Consider the following 23,999-nt stretch of genomic DNA (forward strand, 5'->3'; position numbering starts at 1 on the left):
ATTTGATGGGAATTCTAATTCTGAAACTGAAGAAAATTTTGAGGCCATGCCACCTCGAGAACAAAGCTTTTTTGAGATAGGGGAGAATGAAAGATTTGGAGAAAAACACCACCACCACCAATCAATCCCCAGGCAGGAAGCTATTATAAGGGATCATAAATGCAGATGCCCAGGATGTGACTGAGGAGGTAACAGTCCTGACCCTCTCCCTAGGTCCTGCTCCACAGGAGCCACCCATTTTAAGAAGATCTTCACTACTTGAAAAAACAAAAAACAAAAAACAAAAATGATCAACCGTGTGAATTCCCTGGTCTAAAAGGCAAGCAGGAAGAAAAAGTTGCCATGGCACCAACAGGCAAAGGGCCCAGTGGCCACTTACTGTAGTCAGCCTTTCCAGGGCAGAGAACCTCTCATCCCAGGTCGCTGCAGACTTTTCAAATGCCTCGTGGCGCTTGATGAGCTTCTCCACCTCGTCCACACTCTGGCCTATCTCTCGGCTGGACAGGTACGGCTCCTGGCCAAGCAGCCAGGCCTCGGCCACACTGGCGTCTCTTGAGAACTGATGGACCTCCAGAACTGCACAGGGTACCATGAGTTAGTACATGTTGACCAGGAGGTGATGGGGCAGTCATATGGCCTTATCTCTTGGTACTGCTGCCCTCTGGTGATGGCTACCTGCATAACCAGTCTATCATCTACTCTAAATTAGCCCTGTCCAATGTAAATGTAATGTGAGCCACACATGCAACTTTCACTTTTCCAGTAGCCACATTAAAAAGAGTAAAAAAAAATAGGTGAAATTAACTTTGATAGTGTATTTCACATATGTATAAAATTATCATTATAACATGTAATCAATATGAAAAAAACTATTGAGATCTATTACAATCTTTTTTCCTTCTAAATCTAAATCTGATGTGCATTTAATGGCACACATTCACTGCACATCTCAATTTGAGACATTTCAAGTTCTCAAGAGCCACACATGGGACAGCAGCTATCATACCGCCCGGCGCAGGTCTACAGTGAACAGAGGCTCTGTTCACTCGGCCCCACTTCATGAGCTAAGCCTTCAGAGACCTGCATGAATTCACAATCTACACCTAGCCAGATGGGCAGGCATTCTTAACTTGCCCTCTTTTGGGCAGTAGTATTTTATTTTGGGGGTTTAGAGGGAGGGAAGGATATGGGAACACTACAGATGGTGGAGACCAAGGCTTTCGCTCTGTTTCATTCCGTTCCTCCACCTGTGAGGGAACACTAGTTCCACCATAGTTATGAGAAGGTACGTTAGAACCGGGCTTTGTGCTATAGTTAACACTGATTTTCACTGCATTTCATGCAGCAAAGCCTGGGGTCACTGAGGTAAAAAATGGACTGTGGGAAGTGTTGGCGTCCCAAGGAGCTGGCTAGCTATCTGCTTTCAGCACCTTGGTAGCCCCCAACATGACTACATGAAGAAGATGCCACCTCTGCACTAGGGACTTGTTGGCTTTTCAAGGCAGGTACTGTGCATGTCATCACTGTGTCCCTGGTATACAAGCTGGTGCCTGGTTCAGTGTGTAATGTGGGTTTTGCTGAGCTGAATGAAACTGCCCCACAATTCTCAAAACATACAGACCAAATCCTCCTGCAAAGAATGGTCAAAAAGTGGGATTTCTGAGGGCTCTGGGCCCAACAGAATGTGCTGTCACACCTTTCAGAAAAGGCCCTTGCATTTGGTTTCTAGTAAACACCCATAACACGCATAGATGGAGTCAGAACATCATGACAGAGCCCAGAACTCCAACACAGAATGGCAAAGCATGGTAAGCAATGCTTGAGTTGGGCTGTTAGTGCTCATACCAATTATGAAATGCTATTCCTAATACTGTACATTACAAGCCCTGTATTAGCTCACATATTCCCTTATAAAATGAGAATTAAAAATAGAATCTAATTCACAGGGTTACTTTGGGGAATAAATACAGAAATACATTTAAAAACCACTTAGAACAATGTCTCGTTCACAGCAAAATTTTAATAGACGTTGGTTTTTATTTTATTATGTTATCAACATTCCACTAAGAGCACCAAATATGACTTAATGAGACCGACTTTCCACCTTGACTCTGAAGCAAGAATTCTTGAAGAAAAATGGGGGAGAGGGCCTCTATCTGTATTCTCCCAGGGAGGTGCCAAATTGTCATCCCTAAAGAACATCCAATTCCCACCTATGACACTGAGATCAATCAAGGGGTGAAAAATGACTATGCCATAGGAAGATTCTTAAAAATAATATTTACCATGAAATGGTGAAACAGGGCACTAAAAAGGCATCTAAAACTCCAAAGAATCTTTAAGTGATAACATTAATGAATTAAAGCAGGAAAATAAACGTGCATGCTTTCCACGGATACCCAAAAGAGCAGAAAGATAAACAAAGTACGTCCTTACTCAGTCTTAACCATTCCCATCGGTCTTCCCACTTGTCGATCATTTCTTTCCTCTTTTCCGTCAACTGCAGTAATTTTTCCTTGATCTGTATGAAAAAGATAATCCCCGGGACATCTTAATGGACTGCACCACATCCTCTTGATGGGATCATTTTATACTAGAAAAATACATTTTCTGCAAAGACCACTATTAAGCTGGGAGATATCTAAGGACTACTCAGTCTGTCTGAGGACTGGGAGAGGAAAGAAAAGCATAGCACTGCTCCTTCCAGAAGCGGCAGGAGGAAGGTGGGGAAGCCCTGCCAAAGCTGTTTTGTTGTGAGGAGGTTCCCTGCAGCAAACACGTTCAGGAAAGGGACAGCAAGAGGGACAAAGCCCTGACCTCTTGGAGAGGACGCCCATTCCCATTCAGGGGGCCACACACACAACTAATAATTGACCTCTTTATTACCACTGTCCTAACCAGAATCACCAACCATGCACTCAACAGCAAACTGATCTAGGGCATAGTCAATGGACATTGGCATCATCTAAAAGAGTACTGACTGGGGAGGAAGGGGAGTCCATTTTGCAGCCCTCAAAAATTGTCTTCTGTGCCACAGATTTGCCAGCGTGGGCCTGGAGTCTTGCATAATTGTATTATTCTAGATGCACAGGAAAGGAGTTTTAAAACATACGTGTGCGTATATGAATGTAAACACATTATCTCTGACACACACACACACACATATAAAACAAAGTCATTTTACATCTTGACACCAGCTGCATTTATCCTGCAGCTCCAAAGCAAAGTAGCACCCTACCTCCTCAGATGCATAGTGTTTTCTTGCCAACAGGGATTTCCCAAGTTCAATGCAGGTTGTGAAACTGTCATTACGTGCATCAATTTCAGCTTTGATGCCTTGATGATTATTCATTAAGAGTTCAACAGATGATACATCCCTAAAATTACACAAACGATGCTTCCGTTAGATAAAACTTTTCAAAAAATCTGTAGGTTTTAAAACACACAATTAATTTGAAAGAAACTGATGGTCTTTCAGGTCTGAATCACTCACTGAGCTTAGGTTGGGCCACTGGAGCCAAAGCACAGTGACAGCACAGTTCAGGACCAGCCAGGCAACCAAACTTCAGAATATGGCTGCTTTTGTTTTTGTGTGTCTGCCTGAATAATTCAAAATGTTTGCCAGGTGGGTGCCAGAAAAAGCAATGGTTTTCTGTTCATACTTTTCCTTTGAAATGCAAGTCAGAAAGACTCTTTTCTAGAAAGCAGAGAAGCAGTAACAGGTGCCCCAATTGCACCTTGATGAGTTAGCTGTCAAAGATTCAGGATATGCATATCAAAGAGCAGCTAATACGGTCTCCTTATTGAGACACAAAAAGATACACAGGATGGGAACTAGCCTAGAAAGCAGTGACCAGCATGGATCAAAACCTACTGATTCTGATCAAGGAAATACAACTGCTTCAAAAATATATATCATAAAAAATCCCTTTTATTGCGGCATAGTTTCTCAATTACAGTGGGGGCTGGAGTTGGCAGAGGGGTGAACTGGAGGTTAAATATGTACCTCTGTGTTCCACTGTTAACTTCTCTTCACTAATTTGCATGAAACGAAGCCAAATATAGGACAAATATTAAATAATAACCCAAGGACACCATATTAAAGCAGATGTTCAGGGTGACACCTTTAGTAAAGTGCATGGAAAGGGATAGAGTGGTTTTTAATCCAAAAAACAGGCACAGAAAAATAACTCAGAAAAGTCATCTCATTGCAAAGACAGGGCAGTTAGTCATGCTCAAGGTATGTGGCTACTTGAAGCACAAGGTCCTACTTCAAGCACAGATGTGGGCAAGAGGGCCTGAGTGACTGTGGGACATGGGAGCCAGGAGTAGGGAGAATGGGAGAGGCTTTGGTAACCCCAGGCACCCCCATTCCCTGGTGATGCTGTGCACGAGGTAACCAAAGCAGTGGTGCTGCACTCCAAGCACCTCCCCACCCCCTCTCTGGCCTTGAAGCTCTCACTCAGGCAGGAACTGTTCTCAAGGCTCCTGCTTCTCTCTGGAAGATTCCTACGTTTTAACCAAGGGCCAATGAGTCCAATTTCCTTTGGGCTGAAAGCATTACCTTGGCTTCTCCTGGGCCTCGATCTGCCGGATGACATCCTCCATCCAGAGCATGAGGTCACGCACCATGCTGAAGAAGCGGAACTTGTCCCCCGTGTCCACCAGCCGCACCCTGCGGCTCTCGCAGGCGTCCAACAGGGACTTCCAGGCTTCCAGGACCTCGTTCTCGCGCTTCTGGATGTCGTCAGCCTTGTCACCCGCATAGGCCGCCTGGAGGCGGGCTGCATCCTCCTGCAGCTGCCTCACCTGTGAAGCCATGTGGGGGATAAGCCAGGTCAGTCCATGGTGGCCTTCCCACCATCACCCTCTTCCATTCTGCTCACACACTAAAGGGAGCACAGAGTCAAAACATGGCCCATGTCCCTTAAGGAGCCCTCAATTTCACTGGGGAGATCCAACTCACAAAAACCCAAGTTTTATATAAATCTGTTCAACTACATTATTAAGTTCTTTATGAATGATAAAACAAATGAAATGCTACAGGAAGACAGGCAGGAGAGTTTAGTCAGGGAACGTCACCTGGAGGCAGCCTGGGATATCTGAGTGGGACATATTCAGATATAGTCCAAGAAATAAATACCTAATCTGCTATCTCATGGTAAAGATAAAAGTTTTTATGATGAATGGGAAACTGCCATGAAGAGCACATTTTGAAAACGACTTCCCATTGCTATGTGAATACAATGTATGTATCGCCTGTAAGAGTTCTCACCATGGGACATTTACACTCAAAAAGTATAAAAACGTGGCATCCTATGTGGTTAAAATAACTAATTAATGTTAAAGAAGGTGAAGCCTGAAATAGCCACATTTCAACAAAAACCTTGCAAATCTAAAAATGAGAATTGTGATGTGGTAAATGGAGCCAATGATGCACTCCTACTTACATCTACATATTTTGGTTGAGTTATTTTTTTCAGCTATGACAGTCATCAAACAAAAAAAAAAAAAAAAGAAAAAACCAACAAACCAACACAGAAACTGGCATGAAGAAAACATTCAGAGAGCAGGAAATGCAAATGGGTCTTAAACATGAAGAGATGCTTCATGGAGATACTGTAATGTGTCATCTATTAGTTGGCAAAAATCCAAGTGCGATGACATATTTGTCAGTGAACTCATTCTCTGTAGACAGGAGTGTAACCGACTACAGTTTCTACAGAAGGTAAATGGGCAGTACCCATGAAAATGATAAATGCGGTACCTTCTGATTTTATGATCCTACTTTGGGGAACTGATCCTACATATATATTCTTGTATATTTAGGAAATGAAATATGCATAGATTATTTACTGCAGCAGTATATGTAAAAGCAAAAGACTGAAAATAAAGTGACCATCAGTGAATGACTGGTTAAATTAATGATGGTGCATCCAGCAGGAGACTCCTGCTCAGTCATGAAAAAGAATGAGGAAGGGCTTCTATGTAGTCACACAAAAAGCACTCCAAGATGACAATTAACTGGAATAAACAGTACAGACAACGTGCATAATATTTTTCCTCTATAAAAACAAAAATAAGAATATACTCTTACCTTTTTTGGGGGAGCAGTATATGTCTTTAAAACTGAAGCTAGTAAGTGCGGCTAATTTTATAGTTAAATTTTCTCCTCTTAAATGTCTTATATGAAGTATGTAACACTAGTAGTGCCATACTTGTGTACAATGCCTCATTAAAGACATACATATATAGGGAAATGGACACCCAATCATCATGTACTGATAAAGCTGCGTGATCAAAGAAGTCTGTAGACAACTGTCCTGGATGATGAGAACTTTTAGATGTCTATGACAGTAGTACATGGAGAAATGCTAAGTGGGGTAAAAGGGGGTAGGGATGGGCAGCACTAGGGCTTGTGGGGAGGTGGATTACTGACCCTCGATTGCACAGAAGCACTTTAGGTGATAATAGGTTTAAAAAAAAAAAAAAAGCAGTTTCTGCAAAAGATGCAAAAAAGAACCAACAGGCTCTGGTTTCCAGTGTGATTTGATTTCCATATCCTAAAGGATTTTTAGAAATATTCTTTGATTATGGCTCAGTTTTAACTCAAATTACAATGAACAAATTCCCAGGAAATTACTTGAAAAGCTAATTTTCCTACACAATGAACCACATTTTTCAAAACACCTGTTTCCGTGTCTCTGGCTGTTTTCAATTTGCTGACAATAAAATGTAAGGTAAAAGAGGACAGCAAAAGTGAAAATTTCCACAAATATGAACTATTGCTTTGCATAACCACTCAAGACCTCCATCAGTGCTATGTGTCACTCCCACAGCTCCCGTGCAGAATGGAGACAGTGGCAGGAGAAGCTGGCACAAAAGGAAACAACCAAAGAGGAAGCACCACATGCTCCTGGGAGCTTGCACCAAGAGCCTTCCCTTCTGCTGTTATTCTGTGAAAAGAAACCCAGATCAGGTCAATACCTGCAGTAGGACACACATCCTTTTCACTGCTATAAACATCATAGCACAGTGGGTATGGCGAGGTGCAGACTATCAGACTCGAGGGACTAGATTCCTACCCTGGATGTTCCGAGACCCTTCTTGGGCTTCCTCATCTCTAAGTCTAATGAGGCGCAGGCATTTAATGAAAAAATGAGAGAGCAACTCCACTGTCTCTCAAGTGTCTTGCAGTTCTAAAAGTAAATGATTTTAGAGGTGCAGAGGAAAGACCTACATTGCTAAGGTGTTTTTAAATTCTATCTCTAGGTATCTCATGTTTCCCTAAACTTTTGTTATATAATAATAATTAGAAAACATTTCTAGAGATCTCACTATATCGTATGTTTTGCACCTCAATCCTTAAACTACTAGGGAACCAAAGCTTAAAGACGTAAATTAAACTTGCAGTCATAGTGACAGGAATTAAGAATTAAGGGGAAGTGAGAGAGAACAACAATCATGGTGGTCCCTTCACAGAACAAATCCCAAAGTATACCAAAGCTATTTAGAGGCTGAGGCACTAGACTGGGTCAGCCCAAGGCCATATCTGGGTGGCTTGTTTCTGTAAATGAAGATTTATTGGAACACAGCTACGTTCATTCATCTTCTCACCGTCTATGGCTGCTTTATGCTACAATAACAGAGGGCAGAGCTGCAACAGAGTGTGTGTATCTCATAAAGCTGAAAATACTTACTATTTGGCTTTCAACAGAAAAAGCTGAGATAATTTAGATACTCAATATACTCCTTTTTTTTTTTTTTTTGAGACGGAGTCTTGCTCTGCCGCCCAGGCTGGGGTGCAGTGGCCGGATCTCAGCTCACTGCAAGCTCCGCCTCCCAGGTTTACGCCATTCTCCTGCCTCAGCCTCCCGAGTAGCTGGGACTACAGGCGCCCGCCACCTCACCCGGCTAGTTTTTTGTATTTTTTAGTAGAGAGGGGTTTCACCGTGTTAGCCAGGATGGTCTCGATCTCCTGACCTCGTGATCCACCCGTCTCGGCCTCCCAAAGTGCTGGGATTACAGGCTTGAGCCACCGCGCCCGGCCAATATACTCTTAACAACAAGAACCCCTGACATAATCAGGGATAACATCTTAAATAAAATTGGCTTCTTCTCTAGGGCCATGAAACTTAGAAGAAAAAAAACTACATTTGTTTTTCAATTAAAAGGCAGAAGACCAAACAAGAAACTGTGCAGAGATCAGAAAGAAAACTAGAGAGTGATTACACTAGATTCTGTTATATTGTTACTACTTTGTCAAACATCTTTTAAACAAAGTCTTAGTTCCAGTCATTTTATACTGGGGATGAGGCACGCAGAATCCTGTTCTTTCTTTTTCTAGACATGTAACTTAGAACCTGATTGATGAAAAATAGTAAGGTATTATTTTGGAAATTGTTCTGGATGGATATGCTAACATAGTAAAAACACTTGCTGAGGCCTATAACTTGCAAATGTTTGTGTATGCATCTGCTGTATTTATTTTAATCATGGGGGCACTCATCTAATGTTCGCAAATGTGGCAAACGCAGACCTTTAGGGACTGATACGTTTTCCCAAATGGAGCACTATTACAAAGTGGGTACATGTATGTGCTTAATTGGGGCAATTATTTTGAGGAGCCAAGGAACAGGGAGATACTTACAAATGCCCAAAGACGTTCTATGGAGAAAAAGCCTCCCCAGCACCCCTGGGTGGCTGCCCTACCCACCTGTGTGCCCAGAGCCTGGATGTCATGCTCAAATGTAGTGTGCATTCTCTGTAAGGTCTCCACTGTGTTCTGATCTCTCCCAAGCTCCTCAGGGAGTTTCTTGTGTTTGTCCTGTATACGCCCAAAGATCTCCTTGGCATCGTGGTAAAACTTGTGCAGTTCATAGGAAGCGGCAAGAATCTGTGTTCTTGTGTCAATGAGCTCCAGGAGGTCGGCCCAGGCTTCATTGAGGCCGTCCTTCCATTCAGCAATGGTGGCGGCATCTGAATGTCCAGAGTTGATGAGCTCATCTGCCATGTGATTGACCGTGTCCACACGTTCCTGTCCAATGTTCCCGGTGTCTCGGGCAAATTCCCGGAATCGTTCTTGTAACATCTGAAACAGGGATGGGTAAGGAAATCAGTGAGAGCACTGTGAACTCTGTATTTCTTGATCACATGAATACCCTTTGGAAAGAAATTGCCTCTAAGCAAGATGTAACCAATAATACTCAAGACTTAAGAACAACAGATCTTAGCTCGAGAATGTCTTAGCAACTGGGTTTCCTTCTTGCTCACTGCAGCAGAGTGAGGCACTACCTCCACCTCCTTTTACTACTGGCGGAAGGGGTGCACAGAGAGGTTAGCCAAGCTAAATGCAAGTCACCTGCTTAAAAAAGAAACACCACCTTAAAACTAAACCCCAAGACCTCTGATTGGAGTCCAGGGCATTTCATCTGCTCACAGATAAGGAATGCAAATGGCCTTCCACACCATCGCTCACTGCACAGCCAACTCATGCACTGCCTCAAGTACTTGCCGTGACATGCTCATAGTCCTGTCCCAGTTCATGGGACCCTGCGACCACCTCCCTCTCAGCGATCCACTGCTCCAGGTCGTCCACCTCCCGGTTGAGCTGGAATAATCTGTGTCTCTCATCCAGCTTGCCTCTTCTCTCTTCAGCAAGGTCTTTCAGACCAGCGTACAGTTTATCCACTTTGGATTGCCGCATGCTAATGCGCTCACTGAAAAAGAAAGGAAGCAATGGGGAGAAAAAGAATCTTAAATGTCAATTTTCTTCAGGGGAAAAACAAATGAGGTGGAGATAATGGGAGAACATATTACATCATATTTCTCAAAGGAAACTCTGGTTAACCTACTTAGCATGAAAAATAAAACTCTGAAATTGGCCACAATTTGAAGTCACGAAAAGCCAATATGTAAACAAAAGAGCCAATGTGTAAGCTAAATTCGCCTACCCCTACTATTACACTAGGGATGGGTAGTGCCTCACTCTGCTGCAGTGAATAGTGGGGGTAGGCAAATTTAGCAGGGAGAGGAGGAAATTCTCTCTGCACCTCTGGCTCTGCAAATCAGGATTTCCTTTGACGTTAAAAGTTAATGCAAAAATCTTCCCAGTCAGGAAGGTGGCAAAAGAAAAACTAAGTTAATGTAAAATCCAGAGCAGTCTTGCATTCTCTGGTACTGTGCTACCAGAGGGACAAATGACACAGCCAGTGTGGCACGCATGGCCCTCTACCTTCCCTGGGCTGAGTGCCCATCCTTGTTAGGAGGGCTGGACCAGCTGCTCCATCTCATGAGTCCCAGGTGCTCAGTCAGGAGACTGAATCCCCCTCCCTCCAACTTCCCCCCAGAGTGATGAATCCTGATCATGAACATCTTAAGAACCTCCTACACCAACAGAGCCACTGACCTCATCTCCCCTAACCTGCCCTGGTTAAATGCACAAGGCCAATTCCTTTCCAAATCATAAAAGGTATTTACACAAAAAGCCTAAAATGACTGCTTTGGAAGTTAATACAGGGGCCTGGTATAGAGTGGATGAGTACTACACACTCACTTCTTTTTTTTTTTTCCTCGAGGGTGTTCTAATCACTTGATATCTAAGAGTTAGGAGGTGTTTTCATTTTGTTCTTCCTGGGAGCCCCTTCATTTTATAGGTCCATGCATTCTTGTCTAATGCTCCTCTTAAAACTAGTAATTACTTCCCTAAACTGGATGACTTTTTCAACCCAAGGGTAAGTGCTATGACTATCTGTATCCACCATGCAAGTCAACCTGTACTTCTGATCATTTTTATTTTTTTGAGACAAGGTCTCACTCTGTCACCCAGGCTGGAGCGCAGCAGTGTGATCATGGTTCACTGTGGCCTCAAACTCCTGGACTCAAACCATCCTCCCAATCTCAGCCTCCTGAGTAGCTTAGTACAGATGTGTGCCACCATACCCAGCTGTTTTTCATATGTTTTGTAGAGATGAGGTTTCGCCACATTGCTGAGATTGGTCTTTGGCCCCCGGGCTCAAGCAATCCTCCCACCTTGGCTTGCTAAAGTGCTGGGATTACAAGTCTAAGCCACTGTACGTTGACTGCCCAGCCTAGTCAACCTGTACTTTTGACTCATGACACCAATACTCTTTCAGGAGACCCTTGGCTAGAAGGAGATATTTAACCCACAAGAGCAATTTCCTAGTGTAACAGTTCACCCATCCTAATCATGATAGGATGTTTTAAATGATGGGACTGTTTTAAAAATGCTTCTCAAAGATTTGCCTTACCAGCAATTCATGATGAATGCTGCCATTTTCTTTTGGTGGGGGTTAGCAAGAGACCCTCACTGAGAGGAATCGACAGCCGGGTCTCAACCTCATGAAGCAGCACTCACCTTTCAGGATGGCTGTCGGCCACCAGGGCCCGGCTGGTCTTGGAGAGCTGATGCACAGTCTCTGCATAGTCCTCCACAGCTTGTTCTAAGATCTGGTGCTTCTTCAACATGGAGACAGCACTCTGCTCATCCTACAAAGACAGTAAAACGTCACAACCACAGCTGTCCCCTCCGGCCCTACACCACCTTAAGGAGCGACAGACCAGCTGCTCAGCAGGGTAGGAGGAAGGATCAGTAGAAAGAGAAACTCCAGAGGTACGGTATGGACAGTGGAACACAGAAGTGTTCCAAGAGCTTTCATATGGACTGGACCACAGAAGCCTGTGCAGAAGATAAACACAAGGAGGACACAGAATGAGCAGGGCCCCTCTCAGAGAAAAGCTTGGGCAGACCAAGTGTGCCTGGTTCACTGGAATTCCTCAAGGTCCATCAGTTATGTAATGACAGCATTCCGGGAACCTTGCGATACTTTCAAATTGTCTCCAAGCCATCCTGTATTTTGTAAAGTTTAGGGAACCTATAAATAGATAGCAGGAAGGACTCTGGCATATTTCAAAGATGAAGGGATGAACCTGGTCTTAATGGCACACTAGGGTTCAGATAAGAAAATGCTGCAGCAAAGGGAAACCAGCAGCTGGACTTCAGACACCTTCATGCACATGGTGTCCCCTTAACACTCAAAGGCTACAAGGGAAGTTTTTATGAAGACAGAGCCGCCAGCAGAAAGTAAGCTCAGGGTTTAAATCCAAGGTTCACCTGGGGCAGGGATGCTTCCCGCCTCCTCTCACCTTGGCCTTCTCCTCTGACATCATGTACAGCTCCTGCTCGCTCATCCAGGCTTCGGCCTCGGCAGCGTCAAAGTAGTACTGCTGGGCCCGGTGTGCCTCCTCCAGCCGCCTGTGGCGTTTCTCCGTCTCCTCAATGAGGAGACCCCACAGCTGCTTCAGGTCGGCAAGCCTCTGTCTGATGGCCTCAGCGTTGAGGCTGCTGCTGTCGGTGACGATGTTTTGGCTCCTCTCAAAGATGTCATCAATGCGAGGCTGGTGTCCCTGGATTTCTTTCTGGAGGGTCTGGAGGGAGTAGACAACACACACAAAGGCTTGCTAAATGGCAACCGTCTGGTGCTTATGTCAAGCTGTTAGGGCCAAAAAGAAATCGCAAGGCTTCAAAACTCTCTGCCATTCTCAGTCTCATAATTTAGAGCAATTATTTATCAGACAGAGATAGCCCGAGCAGAAAGGCTTACCTGATTTTTCTTTATTAACAGCTGCACAGTCTGGAGGTTGTGGCCATGATCCGTGGAAGTTGCCAAAGGCATCCTCTCTCCAACCCACAACTGGGAAAAATTGTAAATAAGTGGTCAGATCCACTCAGAGGAACAAATACACAATAGAAACAAGAGCGGTGAGGGGCAGTGAGGGACAGCAAGGGTGAGCTTCAGAGAGTGCTCAGCCCCCTCGGGAGGGCTGTCTGGGGAAGCATGCCCTTGTTCTCCGAGACAGGGGTAGGGAGAGTATTTCCAACTTTACCTCATCCTCAAGATCAGACTCACTGTGAGTCCTCATTACTTTTAAAAAGTCTGTTTTAGGGCCGTTAAAATCCTAGAGTATCCCTAGATAACATGAGAGGCACAATGGAGTTGCACTTAGTGTGAAAAGGGAAAGAAACTTTAGACCATCCAGAGCGTGGACTCTGACAGCTCAACTTGCCAACGTGGCCCAAGGTGAGGTTGACTGAGAAGTGAGAACATGGGCTTTAGGACAGGCAAGGGGGCTTGTGGAAAAGCCATGTGTGCAGCCGGGGTTGACTCACGATCTCGTCCTCCACATCCCTGTTGAACTGATGGATCTCTTTGGAGGCCAGCAGGTTATGCTTCCTCTCGTTCAAGGGCTCCAGCAACTCCATGAACTTGGTCTGCACAGTGAGGCGCTTGCTGTCCACCTCGTCGGTGCTCTTCCCTTCCTGACTCAGGGCCTGGGCTTGGCTTTGGAGCTCTTCGATCTCCTTCTTCCGCACTTCCATCTGATTCTCCAGCATCTGAAGGCAAAGAAGCAGCCTCAGCGCTCAGCAGAGACTACTTTTGCAGTGACTGGCTCTAAGCAGAACTGCTGGGCCAGGGACTTGGCCACACTGCAAAGCCAGCAATGGGAGCCACTGGAAGATTTTGCCACTGATTAGCTTTTTCAACATCAATGGAACTGTTTTCAAGTAAATTTGAGGTAAATTCATTTGCCCTTAAAGCCCTCTACAGTGATGTAATATAAACAGTTACTTTTATTATCTATAAAGTGCCTTGAACAACTCAGATAACTGTCACAAATCAAGATGTTAAACAACAAAGTATGTGAATATTTCTTTAATGTAAAATGCAGAATTGAGTGAGATGAGTATTTATTTAACTGTTAAATAGCGATAACACCTATTAACTAAGAAAATTATCAATCCCATACACAGACAGCCGACACCCAATACTCCTAATACTGTGTCTTTCTAGGCTGGACAGGTAGCTTTCTATTCTGGAAATGTTGTATGATGCTGTTAGAGCAAGTACTTTTCTGGGTTACAAAATGCCTTCCCATGGAAGGTGGACTCCTGAGAATGCAGTGAGTGAGAAAAGACTGTAAGGACTACGGCTGTAAAACAGAAACAAACCCAAGTCCATGATGGCTTGTCCACTTGCCTGTTGCTTTTTCAGCAGGATATTGACGCTGGTCAGGTCTTTGCCGTAGTCATCAGACTGAATCTGACTCTCCAGGCCGTGCAGCCATTTGTCTAGATCTGCGCAGCTCTGGGTGAAAAGTTCGGCCTTGTTTGCATCAAAGAGCCGCTGGGCCTTGGTCTGGGTAGTAGATTCAAGGACTTCCCACATTTCATGTAAACCAGTGAGTTTCTCCTTCACCACAGGTTCCGTCTCAGGCTTTTCTGAAATGAGCTGCATTCCTTCCTGGAAAACAAAACCAGCATGGTTGTAAATAAACAGTTTGCTACAGAAAAAATGTCACTGTGAAAAACAAACTTAGGACATTTGATCTGTGATTTACCCACTCATTCAACACACACAGTATTTCCACATGAAGTTACTGCTCAATAAAATCAACAATGGCCTAGCTTGCATACATTACATGGGTTTCATGGGAATGAAGCAATAAATGCTAAATGCTAAAACAGTTTCAACTGAGGCAATGGAATAATGAATGCTAATAACCTGACTTCATCCCCTCTACTCCATGACCAAAGATGATATAAAACACATTATTACTATTGTTATTATTTTGAGACAGGGTCTTGTTCTGTCACCCAGGCTGAAGTACAGTGGCGTGATCTTAGCTCACTGCAACCTCTGCCTCCTGGGCTCATGCCTCAGCCTCCCCAATAGCTGGGATTACAGGCGCACACCACCAGGCCTGGCTATTTTTGTACGTTTCATAGAGATGGGGTTTCCCCATGTTGGCCAAGCTGGTCTCAAACTCCTGGCCTCAAGTAATTCACCTGCCTTGGCCTCTCAAAGTGCTGGGATTACAGGCGTGAGCCACCATGCCCCGCCAACACATTATTTTAACCATGAAGAATCTGAAACAATTTAAAAAGTCTAAAAGGAGAGAAGGGAGGGGTGGGGAACTCCACGTTCATCTTCAGTTATGCTGCACGGAATCTCTGTGCCAGAATTACACGTTATAATAATTATTATAGTGCCTGGTATACAGTAGTCTCACAGGAAAAAGGAATTTTAAAAAATATGTATATATTTAAAATTATGTGCAATCTGTCACAGTGCAACACAAATAATATGATCAAGATAGTGGAATCCCTGCATGAGAGCTCACAGTCCATCAGCAACAGCAGATGAGAGGCATGATAGAAACTAAATGCCTAATATTCGTTCTAAGATAAATCAAGCATTTTCTACTATCTGGTTGGGTTTCTGTTTTTTTCCCTTTTGATGGGTTGAATTCAGGAACCCGTAAGTGCAAAGAGAGCTGCTATTACTGGCTGTGTAACTTACGTAAATGTACAGATAAGACTCAGATGTTTTGGAAAATGTGCTAAATAAAATGGAGGTTATTACTACCCTGTTCGTTTTCTCACCATGGCCACATCAAATGTTTTAACTCACCTTCTCGATTTTGTCAAGCCATTCTTTGTTGGATGCAAGTTCTGCCATAAATGCTTGATGCTTCAACCATTTACTGTGCAGATTTCTGGCTTCATCGTAAGACATGTCCTGGGCCGTGAGCATCTTCTCATTGATCCAGAGAGACAGCTAGGGAAAGATCAGAAGGATTCAGCGATTGTGATCCTAGACATCAGCCTTTTTTCCACCTGCAATGGGTTGTGTTTATGTCATATTATGCATACTACACACATTTCCATGGTGACAGACAGCCAAATATTTAACTTCACAACTCCGACCCGTCATGACAGGTGTCCATTAGATGGAGCTTGTACCTGAGCTCTGCTCCAAACTATATCTAACATTCATTCCAGAAGTACAAAAGCTCTATAAGCCAGCTTTCAAACTGTTGGGCACTCAAAACTGGCTTTCCCCACAAAAGGCCCGTGTTTAAAATTCTGCCCTGACCAGTCCAAGACACGACCCTTTTTCTCTTCCAAATACCTGTGTCAGCTATACCATGTTAATCATGATTGACTTTTATCCCATTTGGCAATCCTTCTAACTCTTTTAGTTCTTTTTTATTTAAAAAAACAAAACAAAAACTGCTTATTTGTAACCTCCTCCTTTTTGCGGGTGCATCGAAGGGAATGCCAAAAGGCATAAATAACTTGCTCACTGTAGGGCTAAGGCAACAATGATGCCCTTTCAATGTTTCCTTCAAGTTTGAGTCACCTTCACCTCTTTTTCTATAGCCTCAAGTTCTCTAAAAACCTTTCATTCACACCAAGAACACTTCACAGGACTTGATTTTGAGACTCAACATGTCCGCTTGGATCTGAACTCTGGAGAGCCACACAAAGGCTGCCGGCCGCTGACAGACCTGAGAAAGGAGCTGTCTTACTGGGGTCAGCCAAACGCCAGGCCCAGACCCACTTTTCCTGGCTTCCATCCGGAATCGGCCCTGGCTCATTACTGCCTGCCTGTAAGGGCCATGCCAGAGTTCTGATTCCCACCCCATTTGCTGTGCTAACCTAGGAAGAGCTTTTTTTTGCCCAGGCTGGATACACAAAAGAATGCAGAGCCAGCCTGGAATTAGAAGCAACCAACTGAAGGGACCATATCTCTTCTCCTGAGTGACCGTGAGAAGCCCACTTTTATACCAGTTATTGTCACAGCAAATTGGCACCTTAAATCCTTCATGGATCTATCAACAAAGATCTAGAAGTGGCACATAAAACCAGTAGAAGTACTTACAGAATTAACATTTCCAAGGCCCTTCCACTCCCGCTGTGGGCTGCTGCCAGGAAAGGCCCCCCCCGAGATTTGTTTTTTGGAAATGATGTCAAGGATAGTGATGTGGGTCACAGGAGCCCCCGACTCTGAAAGTGGGTGAACTCTTGGGTACTGTCCTTACCTTTCTCGGGCTACTCACCACGCAGGGAATGGCACAGGGGCCAGAGGGTGGGAGGGGGTTAAAAGCAAAAGGTAGTGAGATTTTTGATGTCACTCTTGGTTGAGGGAAAAACTAGCAAATCTCATAAAGCCCTTTGTCATCAAAGACAATGGATGTATTACACAATAAAGGCACTGCACTTCCTACTTTGAAATAATTATCTATGTTCCAGTTTTCTGGGCAGCTAAATCTGAAAGACTATGGCCATTCAATCTTAGGGGAAAAGAGGTTAAAGGGAAACTGAATGACAAAATGTTTCCCTGTGTTCTGTACATACACACAAAATAGAAGGCGTTTATCGATTCCAAGTGCCAAGGACATTCACATATTTTCACTATTCATAACCACCTACCGAAGAGGGATTAAAAAGAGAGAGAGGGAGCGCTACATAAAAATCAGAGGCTTATAAACAAATCTGCTCTTTGCTGAACACATCATCCTACAGATAAAGCATCATGCGATACAGCACAATGAAATGGATCTATGGAACTTGCTAGTTCATCAGCATTCTGGAGCCAGAGCTACAGTTATTATTTGTGGGCATTTACAAAGGTCATTTAAGAATTTACTCATTCTCTGCAGAAAAGAACACTGTGCAGATTGGAAAAAGATAAGGAAAAAATACTTTGATCATTGAATTAAGCTAACAGCAAAGGATTAACTCACATCCCTGTACCAGACACATGTAGACATACTGCCTGCCTTCCTGGAAAAATAAAAATCAGTTCCAGAAAATAGGTGGTATAGCGTGAGGAAATACAACAAAAAAAGGAACACCTTTAAAATCATTCATTCATTTTTCAGGACATCACATTAAAATAACACTACAGGCCAGGTGCGGTGACTCACGCCTGTAATCCCAGCACTTCAGGAGGCCAAGGAGGGTGGATCACTTGAGGCCAGGAGTTCAAGACCAGCCTGGCCAAGAGGGTGAACCCTCATCTCTACTAAAAATACAAAAACTAGCTGGGTGTGGTGGCACGTGCCTGGAATCCCAGCTATTCGGAAGGCTGAGGTAGGAGACTCGCTTGAACCCGGGAGGTGGGGGCTGTAGTGAGCCGAGATCCCACCACTGCACTCCCGCCTGAGCAACAGAGAGAGACCCTGTCTCAAAACAAAACAAAAACACTACAAAGATGATGATGGTCTCTATCTTCCCACTGTAACTGGGAATAGGAGGGTCCCTGCTCATTCCAGCATACTGTATATGCCAGCATACTGTATTGCTGGTATAATAGTTGTCCTCATCTAGGCGATGTTTATGCGGGTGGCAACAGGGGTGGATCTTACAACCCACACCTTCTCTAGCCAAGGCACCCAACAAGGAAGGAAGCCGAAAAAAGAGACAAACCCCTGGATTCCCCATATCTTGAACAATACCAACATCCTGTAATAATAATAAATTTGACCTCTGAGTGCTCTGTAAATATCTACCAGAATGACAGGTAGATTATCAAATGTAGGGCTGGTCCACACACAAACACCATTCTCAAAAGATTCTGGCTTAAAAGGGGTATATTTTAATAAGGCTGAATGATGGGAAAATTTATAGCCAATGACTGTATCACCCTTTTGATTATAGTACTATACCAAGAGTTTTAGAGCCCCCAAGCTTGACCTAAATTCCACCAACCATGCAGAGACTATACATGCTGGTGTGGGATACACGACACCTCCCACACGCACTATGGCTGTACTAACTTCTAATGTGGCTCAAGGACAGACAGGCAGAACAAGGGAAGACAGGATAAACCAAGATGAGTTGGCAGAGCAATCACATGGAGATATGCAAATCATCTCCTGGACATAAAAAGCCCCACCTAAATTTTCCTGTGTCCTTTGAGGAGAAGTCACAGAAGACAGAGCCCCTGGGCATGCCTCACAATCACTGGAACTCAGCCAAGGTGTGTGTGGAGGAAAGAACTCCTCATAACCAGGGATGCTAATTTAGAGCAAGTGGAAACAAAGATCTAAAGACCTATTAAGACTGACCATTTCCTGTGATTCCATCGGGAAGAACTAAAACTTTATGTATTTATTTTCCCATATATGTCTACTTGTGAAATCTACATATGTCAGTGGAAAATAAGAGACTGGAAATTTCCAATACAAATGAGTTTCTCTCAAGGGTTCCCTGGCCACTCATGTGCTCGCACCCCGGCCTTCTTTTCCTCAGATTTAACCTTAGCTTTACCATGGTTAGGTAAATGAATTTCATCTTATTAACTTGCCCTTTAAAAGCAGGAGTGTGGGATCCCATTGACCTCCCCATCTCCAGGAATATGGGCTGAGGTTACAGGGAGTCACTGATGGTTCCTCAACGTGGAACAGGGACTACCAATCTGTGGAAGGCACAGTCCAAGCTGCAAACACCTCTTCATCCCTTTTACTCCCTATGGTGAAAAATGGCAACTGGTATTACTACAGCACACTAGGCCAACTCCATATAGCTAGCTTTAGATCCCATTACTCTCTTCTATGCCCTGTCTTGGAACACGAATGCCTCTGTAAGTGAGTATCCTATTCAAATGGGTTACTAATGCTTGCGTGTCACTTAGAAGAGGCACTCCTGTCTTCAGCCTGTCTGGCTCCAGGCAAATCCCCCAGAGACCTAGATTCATCAATGTGGTGCTTAAAGCTGACAGACCCTAAGCTTCATAGTTTAGGGGCTTTCCTTCTTAAGGTTTTGCTGCAAGAGCATATTGCAAGATTCACAGTAAGACAGCAGTTTAACGGACGCAAAGGATTGCTTCTGTTATACGTGATCTAACGCAGCTGTCATTGGAGACGTGTTTCTTTTAATGCACAGTCACATGTTTGCATGCAGGGTGTCTGTGATGATAGGAGTTGTATTCTCAGCATATGACCTGATTCTACCCCCATACTCTTAGCCCCATCAAGGTTCCTGCAGTTTTGTGTGGATATTCCTCACCCCATTTTTGCCTGAGGATTTTTATTTTAATAAACCAGAGAGGGCTGAGTGTCTGTTATTCTCCGGCAGACAGAGAAATATGGTATGCTCATAAACTCCACATGTGAAATCAGCTAGATGCTATTCTCCAACTAGCATGCAGAGAAACTACTTTTTTCTGGCCAACTTTAGATTTCAAAGTTTGTGAATGTATCAGAAGAGCATGAAATAGTACAATGATCATCAGATTAATACCACATGTGAAAACTTGGTGCTTGGAATCAGCATTACTGCTCTTTGCATGTTAGATACACATGGGAAGAGCCTGAAAGATGGACAGATGAAGGTCTTAAGTGAATAAGAAACTAATTTGTATTTTTAAAATCTCCACTTCTTACTTGGTAGCCAGTTTCAGTTCCCTTTAGTTCTTTCCTTCCACACCATTGAAATGTACGTTGCTTTAAAGAGTGAAAACATGCCACTAAATGCTTTTAGGTTGCACAATATTCTAGGACATCCATATCCAACAGAACTTCCTTTGACCATAGAAATGTTCTATATTTGTGTTGTCTAACATGGTAGCCACTAGTCACAGCTGGCTACTGAGCACTAAAATATAGCTAGAGATGGAAGAACTACACTCTTAGTTTTATTTAATTATAGTTAATTTAAAATGAAATAGCCAACCAACCATAAAGACATTGTGGCTGGTGGCTACTGTAATGAACAGTGCAGTACTATACTATTAATATAATATTCTAGATTATAATGATCTAATTAAGCTGTAACTTGTAGGCTGGAGAACTGACGAAGTGCCACATATCCCTGCCTGCGAGTCAAATGGGTGCTATGGATTTCTGGTTTCATTAATTTTATAATTCAAAAGGCTCTTGTGCTAAATGCTGGTTGGCAATTGCTATTACTGGAACCCAGGAATGGAGGGATTAAAAAGCAACATACCTCTTGACAATCTTGCAGGAATTTCTGTAGATCTCTGTTGTCCTTCAACCTCATCAAAAGTTCACTGGCTGTCTCACGATTCTTCCTATGTCTATTAGAATGGCAACAAAAATAATTTTTAAAGAAGAAAGTAGAGAATCTTGAAATACAGAATACAAATCAATTTCTTTCCTGAATTTCTAACTACGCTAAAAAGAGTTCGCTTGTAGTTCTCAATAATGTGAAGAGACAAGATAAAGAGATTTTAGCATCCTCCAAAGTAGTAAGCCACGGTCCCAGAGAGACCCAAACACCTGCCCAAACTACACAACAGGCCGAACATACTGTCAAATGATCTATACAATCTGGTGCCTCCTAATCTGGTGTTGAGAAAAAAATATGAGCACACGCTATGTACAAGTCCTTATTTTAGGCACCGGGGGAGAACTGGAAACTTATTTTGAAGAAGCTTATAACTGGGTGACACATACAAGGCTAAGAAAATATATATAATCATGTAACTGGCTTTAAACAAATGTTTCCTGATAAACAGTTTCTCATCTTGAAAAAAACTCACCAAAAATAAAACAAAAAGGAATGAAAATTTTTAGACCTATAAGACTATATACTAACTCAATCCCACTTTTAATCAATTGCTAAGGGTAATTAAAGCTCAAAGAAGTTAAAACACAAAACCTTAAATAAATAACTTGCAAGAATTGGAAAGAGCTGCTGAATTTGGTAAACGCTAAGGTAAAGGGGGTGCTCACTCCCTACTTGGTTCCTTCCCCATCTGCTGTGAAGGTGACAGCATTCTTTGGCAAACTTCCTTCATGCATCCAGTGGCTTAGAGACTGGAAACTGAGAAAGAGCAGCGTGAATGCCTAGCAAAGGATTGTCTTCCAGTGGCTCCACTACAACAGGGGAGAGCTTTACTTCCAATAGGGGAGGACCCACTGAGGATTCAGAAGCACTGCCACACATACACTTCCTTGATATTCCTGAGTTGCCTAAGCAAGAAAGCCAGTCTATATTCAGGGTATTAAGACGGATAAAGGCAGAGTGCAACTGAGGACAGCTGGGTTTCCATTCTGATCCTTAGAGCAATTTCTCACTGCCTGTGCCTGCACAAGGTCTCTCCTCCATCCGCCAAACCCTGAGGCAGGGATGAGGAAGAACACACAGCCTTGGATTCTCCACCACGCTGAGTAAAAGCAGCGTGGTGAACACGTGCTGCTGACTGGTGTCCGAAGAAACTTCCCCAGGAGAAAGAAAGATGTTAGAGTAGAGATGCATGCACCACACAGGCCCTCAGTGGCCGCGGACAATGCAGTGTCATAGCTGTTGTCTGCCTGGAGAACCAAAAGAAAAAGCCCTCTGCCCCTATAGCTCCTGCAGGTACCAGTGGCTACAGAACAGTAGAAATTATACATATTTACATGTTATAACATCATATATCATTATACTATGTAAATTACAGTATTATATACAATTATTATAAATAAAAATATTAGGCATATGTTAGATAGAAATAATGCCTTTTTAATTTTTTTAAGTTGAAAGGAGTTCCAGGAAAAGAGATTTTAATATGCTTATCCCACATAGGCAAAATGCAAACATAGAAAAATAGTTATACTATAATGCTAAATGAAAAGAGTTTATACATATTAAACGATACAAAACTCCAAGGCATGGCTTAGAAACCAAACACTCAAATGGCATATGCTACAGATGGGATTAAGGGCAGTAGTTCTCCCCTTGAAAATGTTAGACATTTACTGCTTTTATAACAACAAAAAATAATAAAGGCCAGAGACATTTTATGTCATTGCATCTATCATCAGAGACCAAAATTAAATTAAAAAAAATAAAAGACTGTTAGTGAATTTGGGCTAAAAAGAATTAGTCATCTAAGAATGTGGATGGGTTAGGAATGTCAAAAGGAAATTCCCTTCCCTCAAATTCCAATTCTATTTCTAGGGGAGTTCAAGAACGCAAATCTTTAGAAAGGAGGTAATATGAGTTGGAGTTAGTGACAAATGCAGGAGTCCTGCCCCTAGTCAAAGGGATAAAGGATTCCATTTCCTTCGGCATGGCATCTCATTTAAGTCCTACAGTGGCAGGGAAGAATCCCAGATACTGGAAATTAACAACAGGACACACATCCTCGCCTCTCACGGAAATAATAGAAATGAACGCAACTTCAAACACTGTCTGGAAAGGTTCATTAAGGGAGAAATACAACCAGACAGAATCCTGAATGTGTTTCTTATATAATCAACTCTCACGCATATCCAGCAGATACCTGCCCGGGCAGCCTTTCTTTTACAGTGGGACCATCAAGATGGGAAGAAAGAGGCAAGGATTTAGAATTGCATGTCCAAATGACGCCGATCTATGCGCAGGTGTGACAACGGCCTTTGTGTGGTGTGAAACACAGCCACGCAGGCATCTGGGACTGCTGCTGACTCAGAAAACACTTAAAAGAAGTGAGTGTGGCTTAATGGTTTACTAGTGCAACGGACATCATTCACGGGAAGTAAAACTCAGGAAATTCTATGTTGGATCTTGGATTCAATTATAGGCAAGGGCCTTCTAAAACTAGGCTGTAGCTTCCACAGAACTAAGAGTGCTTTTCCATCTCTCACTTTCTCTCCCCGACAGAAGACTCAAAACAGCTCCCTTATCATATGAAGCAGATGTGGGTGTTCTGGTTTCTGTGAATAGTCAAGAACCCCAGGTGCCTGAGTGAAACAACTGGGTAATTTTTAAGCCTGTTTTCCGGTGTGAGAGAGGGTCTTGCTTTATGAAGCTAGATACTGTTCCTTGCTCCCCATGAACTGTGCTGTGGCTGGAATTTCCCTTTTGGCCAGGAGCTCCCTCCCTCCCTATTCACATCCGCTAGGGCAGGCTGAGGACAGTCTCTCCCCACTCACAGGCACTCTGAAGGCCACTCATGCCCTACCCACATCTGTTAGAGTCAGTGTCTTTGTTCTGGTACTCTTTCATTTCAACAGCTCAGGAGATTTCCTGAACGTAAGCACATTATAATGACTTTACATTCTAGGAGAATCGCTTCACCAGTGTCAGGATGTTTCGAGGAGCGGGGATTAGATCTGAAGGTTTAGATGTTTACTTAGCTTGTGCTCCTACAACACCTGGAACTCACAAATGTGTGTGTTTTCATAACAGACAAGTACCCTCT

General features: G+C 43.3%; 1 protein-coding gene across 12 annotated transcripts in view; it reads right to left on the reverse strand.

Moving 5' to 3' along the window:
* Positions 1-23,999, reverse strand: part of SPTBN1 (spectrin beta, non-erythrocytic 1) — a 214,887-nt gene that overhangs the window by 11,304 nt on the left and 179,584 nt on the right. For all 12 annotated transcript variants that reach the window (XR_012422380.1, XR_012422381.1, XM_065527088.1 and 9 more), the window contains 13 exons: positions 20,816-20,906; positions 15,492-15,638; positions 14,058-14,321; positions 13,190-13,414; positions 12,624-12,713; positions 12,166-12,447; positions 11,378-11,508; positions 9,515-9,719; positions 8,717-9,091; positions 4,565-4,809; positions 3,239-3,377; positions 2,437-2,521; positions 380-576 (listed from right to left, as the gene is read on the reverse strand). Coding sequence is in view for 10 of the 12 variants with exons in the window: in XM_065527088.1 (XP_065383160.1) it covers positions 380-576; positions 2,437-2,521; positions 3,239-3,377; positions 4,565-4,809; positions 8,717-9,091; positions 9,515-9,719; positions 11,378-11,508; positions 12,166-12,447; positions 12,624-12,713; positions 13,190-13,414; positions 14,058-14,321; positions 15,492-15,638; positions 20,816-20,906 (2,476 nt within the window). In the remaining 2 variants the exon portion in view is untranslated. The remainder of the gene's footprint in view (positions 1-379; positions 577-2,436; positions 2,522-3,238; positions 3,378-4,564; positions 4,810-8,716; positions 9,092-9,514; positions 9,720-11,377; positions 11,509-12,165; positions 12,448-12,623; positions 12,714-13,189; positions 13,415-14,057; positions 14,322-15,491; positions 15,639-20,815; positions 20,907-23,999) is intronic.

This window comes from Macaca fascicularis, chromosome 13, assembly GCF_037993035.2.
Source record: "Macaca fascicularis isolate 582-1 chromosome 13, T2T-MFA8v1.1".
Lineage (NCBI taxonomy): Eukaryota > Metazoa > Chordata > Mammalia > Primates > Cercopithecidae > Macaca > Macaca fascicularis.